The sequence below is a fragment of the Stegodyphus dumicola genome, chromosome 7, assembly GCF_044657685.1.
Source record: "Stegodyphus dumicola isolate Sdum_Otavi_A_Nest chromosome 7, ASM4465768v1".
Taxonomy (NCBI): domain Eukaryota; kingdom Metazoa; phylum Arthropoda; class Arachnida; order Araneae; family Eresidae; genus Stegodyphus; species Stegodyphus dumicola.
This window is the reverse complement of record NC_140774.1, coordinates 18,039,552-18,052,934: the sequence shown is the minus strand read 5'-3', so window position 1 is coordinate 18,052,934 and position 13,383 is coordinate 18,039,552. Positions and strand designations below refer to the sequence as shown.

General features: G+C 31.8%; 1 protein-coding gene across 16 annotated transcripts in view; it reads left to right on the top strand.

Moving 5' to 3' along the window:
* LOC118184279 (tyrosine-protein phosphatase Lar-like) overlaps window positions 1-13,383 on the top strand; it is a 732,937-nt gene that overhangs the window by 592,011 nt on the left and 127,543 nt on the right. For all 16 annotated transcript variants that reach the window (XM_085819916.1, XM_085819920.1, XM_085819919.1 and 13 more), the window contains 2 exons: window positions 4,030-4,314; window positions 8,678-8,860. In XM_085819916.1, coding sequence (XP_085676042.1) covers window positions 4,030-4,314; window positions 8,678-8,860 — 468 coding nt within the window. The remainder of the gene's footprint in view (window positions 1-4,029; window positions 4,315-8,677; window positions 8,861-13,383) is intronic.

Below are 13,383 nucleotides of genomic sequence, written 5' to 3'. Positions count from 1 at the left end.
ATATTTAAAATATGCAGTATGTATCATAAACTTATTATTTAATTCAAGAAAATAAATATGAAAAGGTTTGTTTGATGGAAATTGTTTTCTTATAAATAGGTACAACTGACCGCGCGAAGTCCGGAATCTGTACTTTTATGTAGTTTTTATCTTCTGTCTGTATTTTATATTATATTTCAGTGCTTAACCCTAGTTAAAAGAACGGAATGTGAGATGAATATTGCGCGGAATATGATACGTAGATGAAAATTATTGGACTGAATCTATAACTCGATATTTACCAAAAATCTACCGCCTTCTAAACATTCAACTTCTCCTTTAAGCAAAATTTGTGATTTTAACAAAGAAATAACAATAGTTCTTATGCTATGAAAACTGAGGCTATGAAAAATTAATTTTTAATTAATTAAAAACGTTAATAAAATTTTCCTTTGTTGACCTAAGTAGGAATTGACTTGCAAAAATTTTTTTATGTATTACTTGTTAAAATTATCTTCATCTGTTGAAATTTTCAGTATTTTATATAATAAATGAATGACTAAGTATCAGAAGGTCTTTGATTTCTTTAAACGATCGTTTTCCCCAGTAAAATAAAGAAAAAAAGAGGGGGAAAGAATTTCAACTTATGTTCAAATTCGATACATTAATTCATTCAAACGTATAGCATTAAAAGTACTTAAAATTTAAAAATTCCTTTGCTGTTGTGAAATGTGCTTCTAAAAGCAATTTAATTTACCTTTTGCAGCGGTTAAAATGTGTTGCAAAAGCTAACGTTCTTTTGATAAACAAAAGTTTTGCTATCTTTCGATGAATTGAAGAAAGCTTTTACGAGAGATGTAAAAGATTTATTTTACTGCTAATTCAGTGGCACACACACAACACACGCACAAAAAAAGGGGGAAAGCAGTTTTATGTCTCCCGTTCTACATAGCCGATTGACGAAATTTAACTTGCGTTTTCCACGTTTTGAAAGCGCTATAAATACCGGAATTTTATTATAAATTTGTGTTTATTACAGTTTAATACGGTTTTCTTATTTAAAATAAGAACATATTTTAACAGAACTTAATGAATATGTACATTAATTATTGTATTTAATGGAATTAAGTAAGCACTTTAATTAAAATAGCAGCATATATAAATACGCTGGAAAATTCTATGTATTATTTTACCTAACAGAATTATTTTAGCAATTTATTCCGGACGTCAGATGATACAGAGTGAGATCGAGCACATTTCATAACAGCTATTTAAAGAAAAATATATTCCTTAAATTATATTTGGAGATGTCTGTTAAAATAGTTTTCATCGAAGTATCATATTGTCTCAGCATTTTAAATGTAAAAGTTTATCTGTATTGTTGTAATTAATGAATGTGGCATATGGATTCTCTATGAACGGAAAATTATTGGCATATAACTTAAATCTATAAATAAATTTATTTTATTTTCTAACTGGAATTAATTTTGAAATTTATGAGACTTTTACACAGGAACTGGTGAAGTCAATTTTGAGTTTAGACACAGCGCTCGTTTAGCAACATTCAACACCCATATCCTCATATTTCTAAATGAAAAAAATATTATTGTTATCTCAGAAAACCTGGCATCCTAGACCTGGGCCTAGACCTACCCCAGTGAGTTTTTGTAGTTTTTCGTTGTGTATTATCATTACAAGCCATTAGAAAGTGATGAAGTCATTTTTTCTTAGAGCTTTGGAATTCTGTTCCTAAGCTTGCAGTTGTTTAACGAAGTAATTGCTGTTTACTTTCCCTGTAAATGTTGTTTCTTGGCATAAGTAGAAGTATTGTAAAGAAAGTATAGATACTGGAATTTAACGTTAAAATGCTATAGAAAATAAAATGCTGTTTTTTGTTGTTATTGTAATTTTCCAAAGGATCTTGATTTTGGAATGGAGTTTGAGGGGGGATTTTTTTTTATTTTTCGATGCTTTGTTATAGTTAAGTATTTAATCTAACCTGAAATAAAATTACATTGTGCCAAGGTATCAAAAGAAATAAGAAAAAAATAAACTTTTTTGGAGGGTAGAATTAAAGCGACCACCTTGGTCAATCGGAAAAATAGTAGCCATGCTTGTAAATATAATCCCTCCTATTTTTAACCTGCGAAGAATTTGATTTTTAGATTGTTTTGATTGCGATGTTGTCCGTGTGATAGCATCAATTCTGTAATTCTTTTTTCCTCTAAAAATGTGTAGCATTTTAGCTTATATTTAATTAGAAAATAAGTAGTAATTATTTGTTATGTTTATAATGTGTCACATTTTTTATTTTCATTCTCACTTTTGACCGCGTGATACCTTTCTATCATTAATTATTTTCCTTTTTAAAAGTTGGCAACTGTTGCCTTTTTGTCAGCTTGAAATTCAAATACTTTGTGATGTCGTGCATTCTTTCGTGTTCTTCTTTATTAATTTCTCCTCTAAAACGGTGAACATATTTAACTTGCGATCCATTGAAAAAGAAGAAGCCGCTGCCGAATGATGAAACAAAAGCAAAGAGGAACGGCTGGTCAACATTTCGATCCGCATTTAAGAGAATTTGCGTGGTAGCAAAATGTAAGATGAGGTAAAATATAACAATTATACACTGCGCTCGCATAAATATACTATACTCTCGATTATCCGAGCTAATGCCGGGGAAGCAAATGACGAATAATCCAAACTATCAATTTTCATGCATGTTGTATATGTTTATTTCCTTAAAAAATCAATAATTTTGCTTTGATTTTTGAGAGCGTTTAAGTATTTGTTGAATTTCCCTGCGTATTTTTCGAAGTGCTATTTTACCATTGTATTCAAATTATTGTTATTTTATTTGGTTGACGGAGGACTTTTGACAGAAGTCATACTGAAGTTGGGAATAATGTAATTGCTAACATATTCTTCGCTTGCATTTTCAGTATCCTTCTCAGCCTCCTCTATTCTTTTGCCATTTGCTATAAATTTTATTTTATCATTAAAGCAACTTTCTTACGAGTTGTACTTGTGGCGTGTTCCTTACTCAGTTTTTAGTTCTAAAATTTATAAATCAGTTTTAAAAGAACAAGAAGAAAATAAACACGAAAATACGTACAAAACAAAGCAAAGTAGCTCCAGTGATAAAGATAATGATGCTTTTGACTGTGCACATGCAGAACGATTGTACGAGTTAATCATTAAAACTAAACTTAAAAGACGCATTTCAGCGGTTTTTAGAGCATTTTTTATTGAAGGTCACGGCAAAGCGTTGAGTGTGCGTGCGTGAACACCGCTACGCATGGATTATACGCTTTGCGGATAATCCACACCCGGATAATCGAGAGTACCTGTAATTTTTTTTCTCCAAAGGTCAATAGTATTCCAAGTTAAATGCAAATAAATTTTACTAATTGTTAAATAAATGTTATTTATTATGTTCCCATATTGCAGTTTTTTATTTTCTGAAGGCTGCTAGAGTGTTTTTTAATTATCTTCTCCAAATTAATTTTAAATGTCGCCGAATTTCGCCAAAGCATATGCAGCGGCCGCTTTAATACTAAAATAGGATTTTTTTTTTTTTTTTTTCGTATTCTATGTATGTATGTTAAATCTATTACTACGGCAGTTTTTGTATTTATTCCTGTGAGTTATATGTCCGATCACTTAGTACATCGATTTGCCAGGTCTGTCATCTTCTCCCATGGCACTGTTTGAATAGAATTTATCACAGACATAATAACAGCAACTTTTTGTATCAATTTATTTAGAATTAAAATCTGTTTTATGTACATTTTAAGTAGGTTCAGAAATTTCTTATCACTATTAAAGTATTAAATTGGCATGATCAGAAAAAATACAATAGGATTTAAGTCAATCAGTTTTTCCATAAGGAAGAGAAATTTGTTATCTGGCATTTCTGATTTAATTGCAGGATAAATGTATTCTAAATCTGCAAAGTATGTAATTGTGTCTACTGTATTTTTCAGCCATTTAATTGAGTTTATTTTTATCGTATTTGTCTAATTACTATTTTTTTTTTTTTAACTCTAGATCCACCACGCATTGAAACCTACCCAAAAGATCAAACTGTTGCAAGTGGTGGTATTGCAATTTTTTTGTGTACTGCTGTTGGCAATCCAAATCCGCAAATTGAATGGCGAAAAAATGGCAAAAGAGTAACAACACAGCGCTATTCTGCCATAGATATGCCTAATGGATCTGTACTTAGAATCGAACCTGTGAGAGCTGGAAGAGACGATGCCACTTATGAATGTGTAGCTGAAAATGGAGTTGGGGAACCCGTGAGAGCTTTAGCTGATCTCATTGTTCTTAATGGTAGGTCATAAAAATTCTAAAAATTCCTTGTTAGTGTAAAAAATATGAGATATTCTATTTGGGCAGCAGACTTGGATTAATATAGATTCTTTATCATTTTCACTCTAAGCATATTGAGAGCAAAGTTCCTCTGAGGGTCGGTGACCTTAGTGCTGAATGTCCTTTCTATGCCCAAGCACTCTTCACAATTAAGCATGACATCTCCCCTAAAACAATTTTCTATAAAATCTACTTTTTATGAAAATATTTTCATTATTTCTTAAAATTTTATTGCTTTATATACAAAGAAAAAAATATGATCAGTGCTATTAAAAACAAAGTAAAATGCAAAAGCACTAATGCAATTATGCAGCTTGTGTTGGAAAATCCAGTGTTTCTAAAATTCTGAGCAGACATAATGAAATTGGATTATTTTCTCTAGAAATGAAGGGAAAATGGGGAAGAAAAAAGAAAGCAGACCAGAATCTGATTGATTCGTACTTTGGAAAAGCATTATTAGTTCAATAAAAACTAGCAAAGGCATTAAACTGTTGTCTATAGCTAGTTGGAATTGCTGGTCACTGGTGGTCAGAAAGCAAGAAAGGTGATCAAAAAACAAAATTTGGTGCTTCACGTGAAGCAAAACAAGTATTGTGGGCCAAAAAATACAAATCTTAGATCATAAGTTGTAGAGACATTAGGTATTTAATGGGAGCAGAAGAGATGAAAAATTAGCAATTCCTTCCCCAGAAATCGAACCGCGGACCTCTGGAATATCGGCCCAGTCTGCAGACCACCACACCAAGAAGGTAGGAGAAATACCTTATATAACCCCCCCCTTTTAAAGGGCGACTAGGGGACCCAATCACCAAATCCTGGGTGGGGAGAATCATCATCCACGACCCTTTTAGTTCGGGGACCACTGTAGAGACATTAGGTATTTTTTTGGAGCAGGAGAGATGAAAAATTAACAATGCCTTCGCTGGGAATCAAACCACAGACCTCTGAAATACTGGCCCAGTGTGCAGACCACCATACCACGAAGGCATGGCAAGAAGGTTTGAGAAATACCTTATAAAGTGACTAGAAAAAGGTCATTTTCAGCGATGAGGCTCCTTTATTTGTTCATCACTGTTAGATGAAGCAAAGGTGAATCATTCAAGACCTCAACATATCCAAGCAACTCATAAAAGACCCTCAGAAGCAAATATTTTTGGTTTTTTTCACCAGCAGGTGGCACTAGAAATCTAGTTCTTACTAATGGAATGATTGATTCATTGAAGTATATAGAAATTCTAAATGTGCTATTCTTGAAAACCTTTGCAAGAACTTCCATTCCATAATTCAAAATCTGTCAGAAGTTTCATATTGGAAAGTAAAATTATCATCCTAAATTGATCTGGTAATTCACTGGACTTAAATCCAATCAAAAACTTGTGGCTCATTCTGAAAGAACATTTTAGCAAAATGGATTGTATGACAAGAGACTGTGATTAAGAATCCCATAAAAGTGTGGTTTGTGATAAAGAAGTAAAAAATATATGCACAAGACTAGTATGGTCAACGCTTAAGTTCATTCTAGAAGTTATTTCTGTTGCAGGAATATATACAGTCAAAAGTCGTTAATTCGGACACCCATAATCCGGAATGATCTATAATGCGGACCTCAAAGCTAAAAACTTTCTGCACATGCGCCGCATTGACACATGCGCATAGGCATTTACGCGTGCGCATAAGACCTTTACGAATGCGAATATGCATGTGCGCAAACGCAGAATACGTTTTCGCTTGCGCGTTTAATGTATAACGGACGGTATAAGAAAATTATTTAATTATCTATTTCAGTTAATGTTGATGATTGTGTTGTTCCTTAATCTTCGAATTGGATCCGGCTCATTATTTTGTGCAGACTGTAAAAGCAATTTTATAAAAGTAAACTTGAACTTTCAATTATGTCAAATAGAATTTCCGATGCTGGAGCTCCCAAAGGATCTTCAAAACGAAAGTATGTTTCGATGCCCATGAAACAAATAGTGGAATTGCTGCAAAAAATGGATAAAGACATGAAGGTGATAGAGAGGTTAGTGAAAACGAAAAAATTTTGATTGACAAGTTAGTCGGTATTCTCAGCACAGCAATTACGGGACTTGAACAGCGGAACTTCATAACTGAACAAGAAATTATGTCTGTTTATAGAATTAAAGAGAAAGTAATATCACATAAAACGAAGCAACTTAAACAACTTACATTGAAAGAAATGATTAATGAAGTAAACAAATAAATATTAAGCTTTTGTTTTGTAAATTTTGATACCCTTTAGATCATAATTGTTCTTTATTTCATAAATTACGGTTTCATACTCGTATTTTTAATTTTAGAATTTCTGCATGCCATCTTACCAGATTTAAACTGATGATCTATAATCCGGAAAAATCGATAATCTGGAATCGCCGAAGTCCCGACGAGTCCGGATTAATGACTTTTAACTGTATTTCCTATTAATTTTATTATTATCACTGTATTTGAAGATATTTACGTAACTATAAAAAACATTTCTCACAATTAATTTGCTCACTATAGAATATAAATTTGTGCATTTTAATATTCTTTGTTACATAAAATATGATAAATTTTAATACAATTCATTTTATTAAATGCAAATGAATATTTTGGGGATGAAAATTAATTGTTGGGTTCACTTTCCATTGTTTCCTGTACTTTAAAATTTGTCTTATCTGTCATAATCAGTCAAGAATAAATAACTGTAAATGATTAAATCTGCAAGAAGTTATCTCTAGTTAGGCTGGAATTGCTCTCAAGGAGCAGAGAAATACCACAGCATTTCAAGAAAAGTTTAATTATCATAATATATATATGTATGTGTATATGTGAGAGAGTAATACATCAAAGTCAACTATAAAGTTAGGCAAAAGTCCAAGCTTAGTTTGATTTTGGTTTTATACAAAAATCTTCCAATTTCAGAAGAATCAAAAATCAAAGTGTTCCAATTAGAGAAATATAAGATTGGGTTAATTTTTACGGCAATACCTTTTGTGAAAAAAACTATACTTTTTATTATTTAATTCATCAAAAATTTCACACAATGAAAAATAATAAGCTATAAATTTTAGGCATGTATTCTTTTTTCAAATATGCATAGAGTAGGAAATATATAATTAATTTTTTAATTTGCAGGAGTTTATTTTCTTTGTAAATTCATTGAAAAATTATTGCCATTAGAAAGGTATTGAAAATAAATATAGCCTCAAAGGAGTAAATTCAAATTAAAGCTTGAAATATATCTGAATATAATTTAATGTATATAGTAATATTCCAAAATTATGTTTTTGGCATGGCCAACAAATAGGGCTTATGTTGGGGGTCTGATTTGGCATTAGAATACATATGAATCTCAGTTAAAATAGCACCAAAGGTTAAAACTAAAAACCATGCCTGTTGTAAAGACTCTATTTTGTTGCAATATAAATTAGTATTAAAATAAATGTGGTATATGAGAGAAATTATCCGAATGCTGATGGCTTCATAAAATTTAACAAAACTCATGAGACAACTCATTGATTTTTTATCACATAAAATTTCTTCAACTAATAGTCCCCCCCTTCCTTTGCCCTGTAGCTAGAACATGTTCCTCATTAGAATCTATTTTCTCCAAAATTTGCTGAGGGGAGATTTTCTTTTATGATTGCAATTACCACCTGTTTCTCTGTGGATCTGGGTCCAAGATGGCAGCTACTTTGGTAGCGATTTGCTCATGTATTTCTGTGAGCCATCATTTGTCAGCTCTTCGCTATGCAAGTCTAACAGGTTGCTGATGTCATTTATTCTATTGTATAAGTGACTAAGTTTTTGGAGTTTGTTTCATCTCGATTTTGAAACAGAATTGATAATTTTTTCCTACCCCTCCTCAGATGCCATTCATGGTGGGTTCTTCTTCTTTTTTTTCGGGGGGGGGGGAGCCATTCCAGGATTTTCCAGTGATTGTTATGGCATCTAAAACACTGGATTATGCAGGAAACCAGAGCTGGGGGGTGGATTGGAAACAAATTGTTCTGCATAGATATATGATACATAGAAATATGATATTATTTCTAATATTTCTACATAGAAATATAATATTTTATTTCGAATTGACTTTTAAGTTTCTTGGCATCTATGGTTGATCAGAAGGTTACTGATTTTCATGCTGGATATCTGTTCTGTGACAAAATTTGTTTCATGATGTATGCCATCAAAGTGGTTGTATACCATTATGACAAAAATGTTTCTCATGAAATTTTATTGTTGATGAATCTATGCATTAATATTTTACTGTTAGCATGCACAGATACTATTAATTTTTTTTTTTTTTTTTTTTTTTTTACAGAAAATGCATTACCACCTGGGTTTCCTACATTCATAAGACAGCCTAACACGCAGGGCATTGAGAAAGGTCGAAGTGCGTTGCTGCCTTGCCAACTTGAAGGGGATCCTGAACCAACTGTGAAATGGTTAAAAGATATGATACCATTAGATATGACCATTTCTCGATTTTCCTTAGTTCAAGGATGTAAGTACTCATTAGTTTTTTTACAAAAGGAGTTATTTTTATTACTAATTGTTTACATTTCAAACATTGTATGTGTACCTATTCAGATTATTAGATACAAAAGTGCAGTTCTGCATCTATAACTATGCAAACCTCGCACTGGATTATTGTTTGGTTTTATCAAAGAATATCTTAAAATACTAGTTATTCCTTCTTGAAATACCATTTGAACATTGTGAGGACTTTTAATTTGCTCAAAATGCCAAAAATCCTAAGTATCTATCAAGTTTTAAATATCACTTTTACACTCTTTTGTCTTATGATTTAAAATCATGTATTAATTAAGGACATTGGTAATTATTATATTTATGTTAAAGTAACTATTTATTTTTTTAACAAGAAAAGTCATGAAAAATTTTAAAATATTTAAAATAAATTTTGACTACTAAATACTTATCAAAATGTACATTAATAATAATATTACACAAAAATATTATTAAATTTATATTTATTTTTATCTGAAATCTAGGTTTAGTACTAGGTTCTCTAAGGTGTTTTTATAGGTTATACTTTGTAACTGAAATATATTGACAGCTAGCAGTGTTAAATTTTTACACTGACATTTCTTCAAATAATGAAATTTCAAGTTTAATTAATCATTAATCAATTTACTTTAATTTGAACTAAAAAAAATATGAAAACTATCTAAATGTTCACATTTAAATGTATTCTCAAACAAAGCAAATGTTCTTTGTGCAAAAATTCGTACCTGACTATATTTTGACGAGTACTAATAAATATTAATAAAATTCTCTATCTCCAGATCTTTGAATAAGATTTATATCATACTGTAAATTAATTAGTTCTTTTTATAGATTTTATGATGTGCATGTTCATTTTTAATGATAAGGAAAATAATGTGAACTCGGACTTTACTCAGAAGTAACTAAAATCTTGAGCACTTTTGCACCACAATATTTCAATAGAAACATAAATGAAATATGGTTATGGTCCCCGTTTAATTGCTTTGGGGATTGCATGTGGCTGCAGGCTGGCAATTTGACACCACTAACTTATATAGCAGTGGTATCGGAAGCCAAAAATTTTCAAAAAATGGTGATTTGGGATTTTTGCATTTTCAAATTTTCTACACTTTTATTTTTCTAAAAATACTGTATTTAAATTGCTGTGAAAATCTATTTTTAATTTATTATTGAATGTTTTGATAAATAAGTATTTTTTACATAAAAACACATTTTACTCCAAATGTAATTTTTTTTATACTTGTGTACCTTTTCTCAGTACTGTTGACAGGTTATATAAATTTTTTTGTGGTTTATTTATTATGTTTCCTAATGTTTACTAAAATGAGCTTTGTGTGATAAACTGTGAAAGTGAAAAAAGTGCTAAATTTTACTATGCCTAATACAATAGTCTATAAATTACTCTAAATCTCAAACTTTATCAAAAGCTCATTTCAGTAGAATCGGAAAGGTGTATTTTAATTACACAAAAATTTTCAGATGTGTATCTATGGCAGGTTTTGAGAAAAGGTACATTGAAAATCACCAATTTAGCATGGTGGATATAAGTGGTTTAGACTAAGACTAATGATAATTAGGTCTGAAAAGGTATGGCATTGTCATGATGCAAGTTATTGGCTCAAGAAGCAAACTGTATCTTTCTTTTCACTCTACATAGAAATGGGATATTTCCAAGTGACCTTAAGTTTTATATTGTGGTTGGTTTATAAAGTGATTGATTTTCATGCTGGATATCTATGCTATGACAAAATTTGTTTCATGATGTGTGCCATCAGAGCGGTTGTATATCATTATGATGCAAATATTTGTCATGAAACTTTACTGCATAATGCAATGTTTATTTCTAGAGAAGTTTGAAAGACAGTGGCTTGAGGTACCTATCTTGAATGGGCATGATTAAAATTTTATCCTCTTTCAGTGACTGAATGATCTCCAGAAAGCCATGCAGAATTTGTTAACCTAATTTGACTGTTCCTTTTTGGTGCTAATTTAATTTGGCTGTTATTAATAGGGAGTTATGTAATATTTAACCAGTAATGTTGTAGAGACATTATGTATTTTTTGAAGCAAGAGTCATGAAAAATGAGCATTGCCCTCACTGGAACTCGAACCACGGACCTTTCGAATATGCACCGAGTGTACTGGCCATTAAATCACGAGGATGTGGCGGGCCTTCTTGGCGGGAAAAATACCTTACATACTCACCCTTTTAAAGAGCGACTGGGGATTAGAGGACTCAGTGGCCAAATCCAGGTGGTGGTGAATCATCATTGACCACCATTTTTAGTTCTGCACCACTGTAGAGACATTAGGTTATTTTGAGACATGAAAAATTAGCAATGCCCTCGCCGGGACTCGCACCATGGACTTCTCGAATATGCGTTGAGTTTGCTGACCACTACACCACGAAGGCATGCTAAGAACCCGGGAGAAATACCTTATATACTCCCCCTTCTAAAGGGTGACGTAGGATTAAGAGACACAATCGCCAAATCCTCTTTTTTAATTCAAGTGCCACCGTAGAGACATTAGAAAATTTCGATGCTGAGAGATGTGAAAAATGAGCAACGCCCACGAACCACAGACCTCTTGAATACGTGCCGAGTTTGCTGACCACTACACCACGAAGCCATGCTAAGAAGGCAGGAGACCTTATAATGTAATATCAGTAAATTTTTCTTAGACATTTCAGTTTACAATAATGCCATTAGATTAGTACGTAGGTAAAGAAAAATTAAGCATAGTTAAACTTGGGAACACCAAGTATACAACTATATTATTTATTAGTCTTTGCAATTAGCTCTTGATTACAAACAATGATGTACTCAATGTGCTTTTATTTTGTTTACATACATAAACTTTCCAGTTCCATTTGTTAATAACCCAAAATTAGGAATTGTTGCCTCAATTAAATATTATTGACATTAATTGCTTTGTAGAAATGTTAGTAAACTCATCCTTGAAACCAATTTTCAAAATTCAGAAAGTTTCAGATTGCTATTCTATACATTATTACTCTTTGCATTTTAAAAATTTGCTTGAAAAGTCACTCAAAGAGCATTAAATTTTATCTTTAGGTTTGAAATCTCTAAATGGATTAGTGAAATACTCTGCATAATAGTATAATGAATTTATACATTACCAGCAAAGTATGAAATGCTCTCATTATACAGAACACCTAGGCATTTTTTAGAATATCCGACAACTTAAGGCAAAGGATGAATATGAAAATTATTATACAGGGTGATTCTAAATTGTTTTTACAAGTTAAAGAGGGGTGATAGTACTCAACCAGATGAGCAATAATTACCATAGAACATAGGGTCGCATTCCACTCTGAGAGGCAGAAAAGAGGAATGTTAGAATTCCAACCTGAACATACAACAGTGTTGGGAGAGCAAAGGAACGAGACCAAAAGTTGCACAATCAGTTTAGCAAGAACTCACAGAGAGTGCACAAAATGGATAAAACTGAAAACTTTCCGTTCGGGTGTTAATTCGAGCTCAGGCTTTGATGGCAAACACTCAAATTCACATCTTTGGTTCACAAGGTCTCAACCTCACAGATGATCACAACAACTTATATTATCAAATAACTCCAACTTCTGCTGTATGCCGAGATTAGAATGAAAAGTTTATATTGTGTTCCGGCTGTCGGAACTTCATGTCCATAGAAGGGTGCCAAAAGTACCTTGGAAACCAAAGATGTGCATTTGAGTGTTTGCCATCAAAATCTGAGCTCGAATTAATACTCGAACGGCAAGTTTTTGGTTTTATCGGTTTTGTGCATTCTCCGCGAGTTTTTCACTAAACTGATTGCACAACTTTTGGTCTTGTTCATTCGCTCTCTGAACACTGTTGTATGTTTAGGTTGGAATTCTAATATTCCTCTTTTCTGGCTCTCAGAGTGGAATGCGACCCTATGTTCTATGGTAATGATTGCTCATCTGGACGAGTACTAACACCCCTCTTAAATTGTAAAAACTATTTATAATCACCCTGTATACTTTACATAGGCATTGTATATAACACCTATGCATTCTATAGCTGCAAATGACAAATGCTGTTTAGGCAAAGTATGAGAAAATATTGTAATAAAGCTATTATTTAAAAGAGTATTCTTCAAAAATACAAATGTTATTTTAAAAAAAAAAAATAGTGAAGAGTACCATTTACAAAGTACATAAAGAAAAAGGAAAGTTGTATGAAACACAAATTATGTTTTTCTTGTTTAAAAAAACATTAAAAATAATAAATTAAAAGTAATTTGTTGCAGTAGGGTAGGTTTGAATGATATTTTGAATTCAGTTCATTACTTTTTTTTTTTTGGTTTTTGCTTTGTTTTGCTTATATACTTGACGAATCCATGTTTACTTCCATTTGACTGAGCATCTGAAACTAACCAGAGAGGAGTTTTATAGTCAGAAATATCTTCAAAGCAAGTTCTTTAACCATGATCAGACAAAGCAAGTTCTTTAACCAAGTTCTTCAAAGCAAGTTC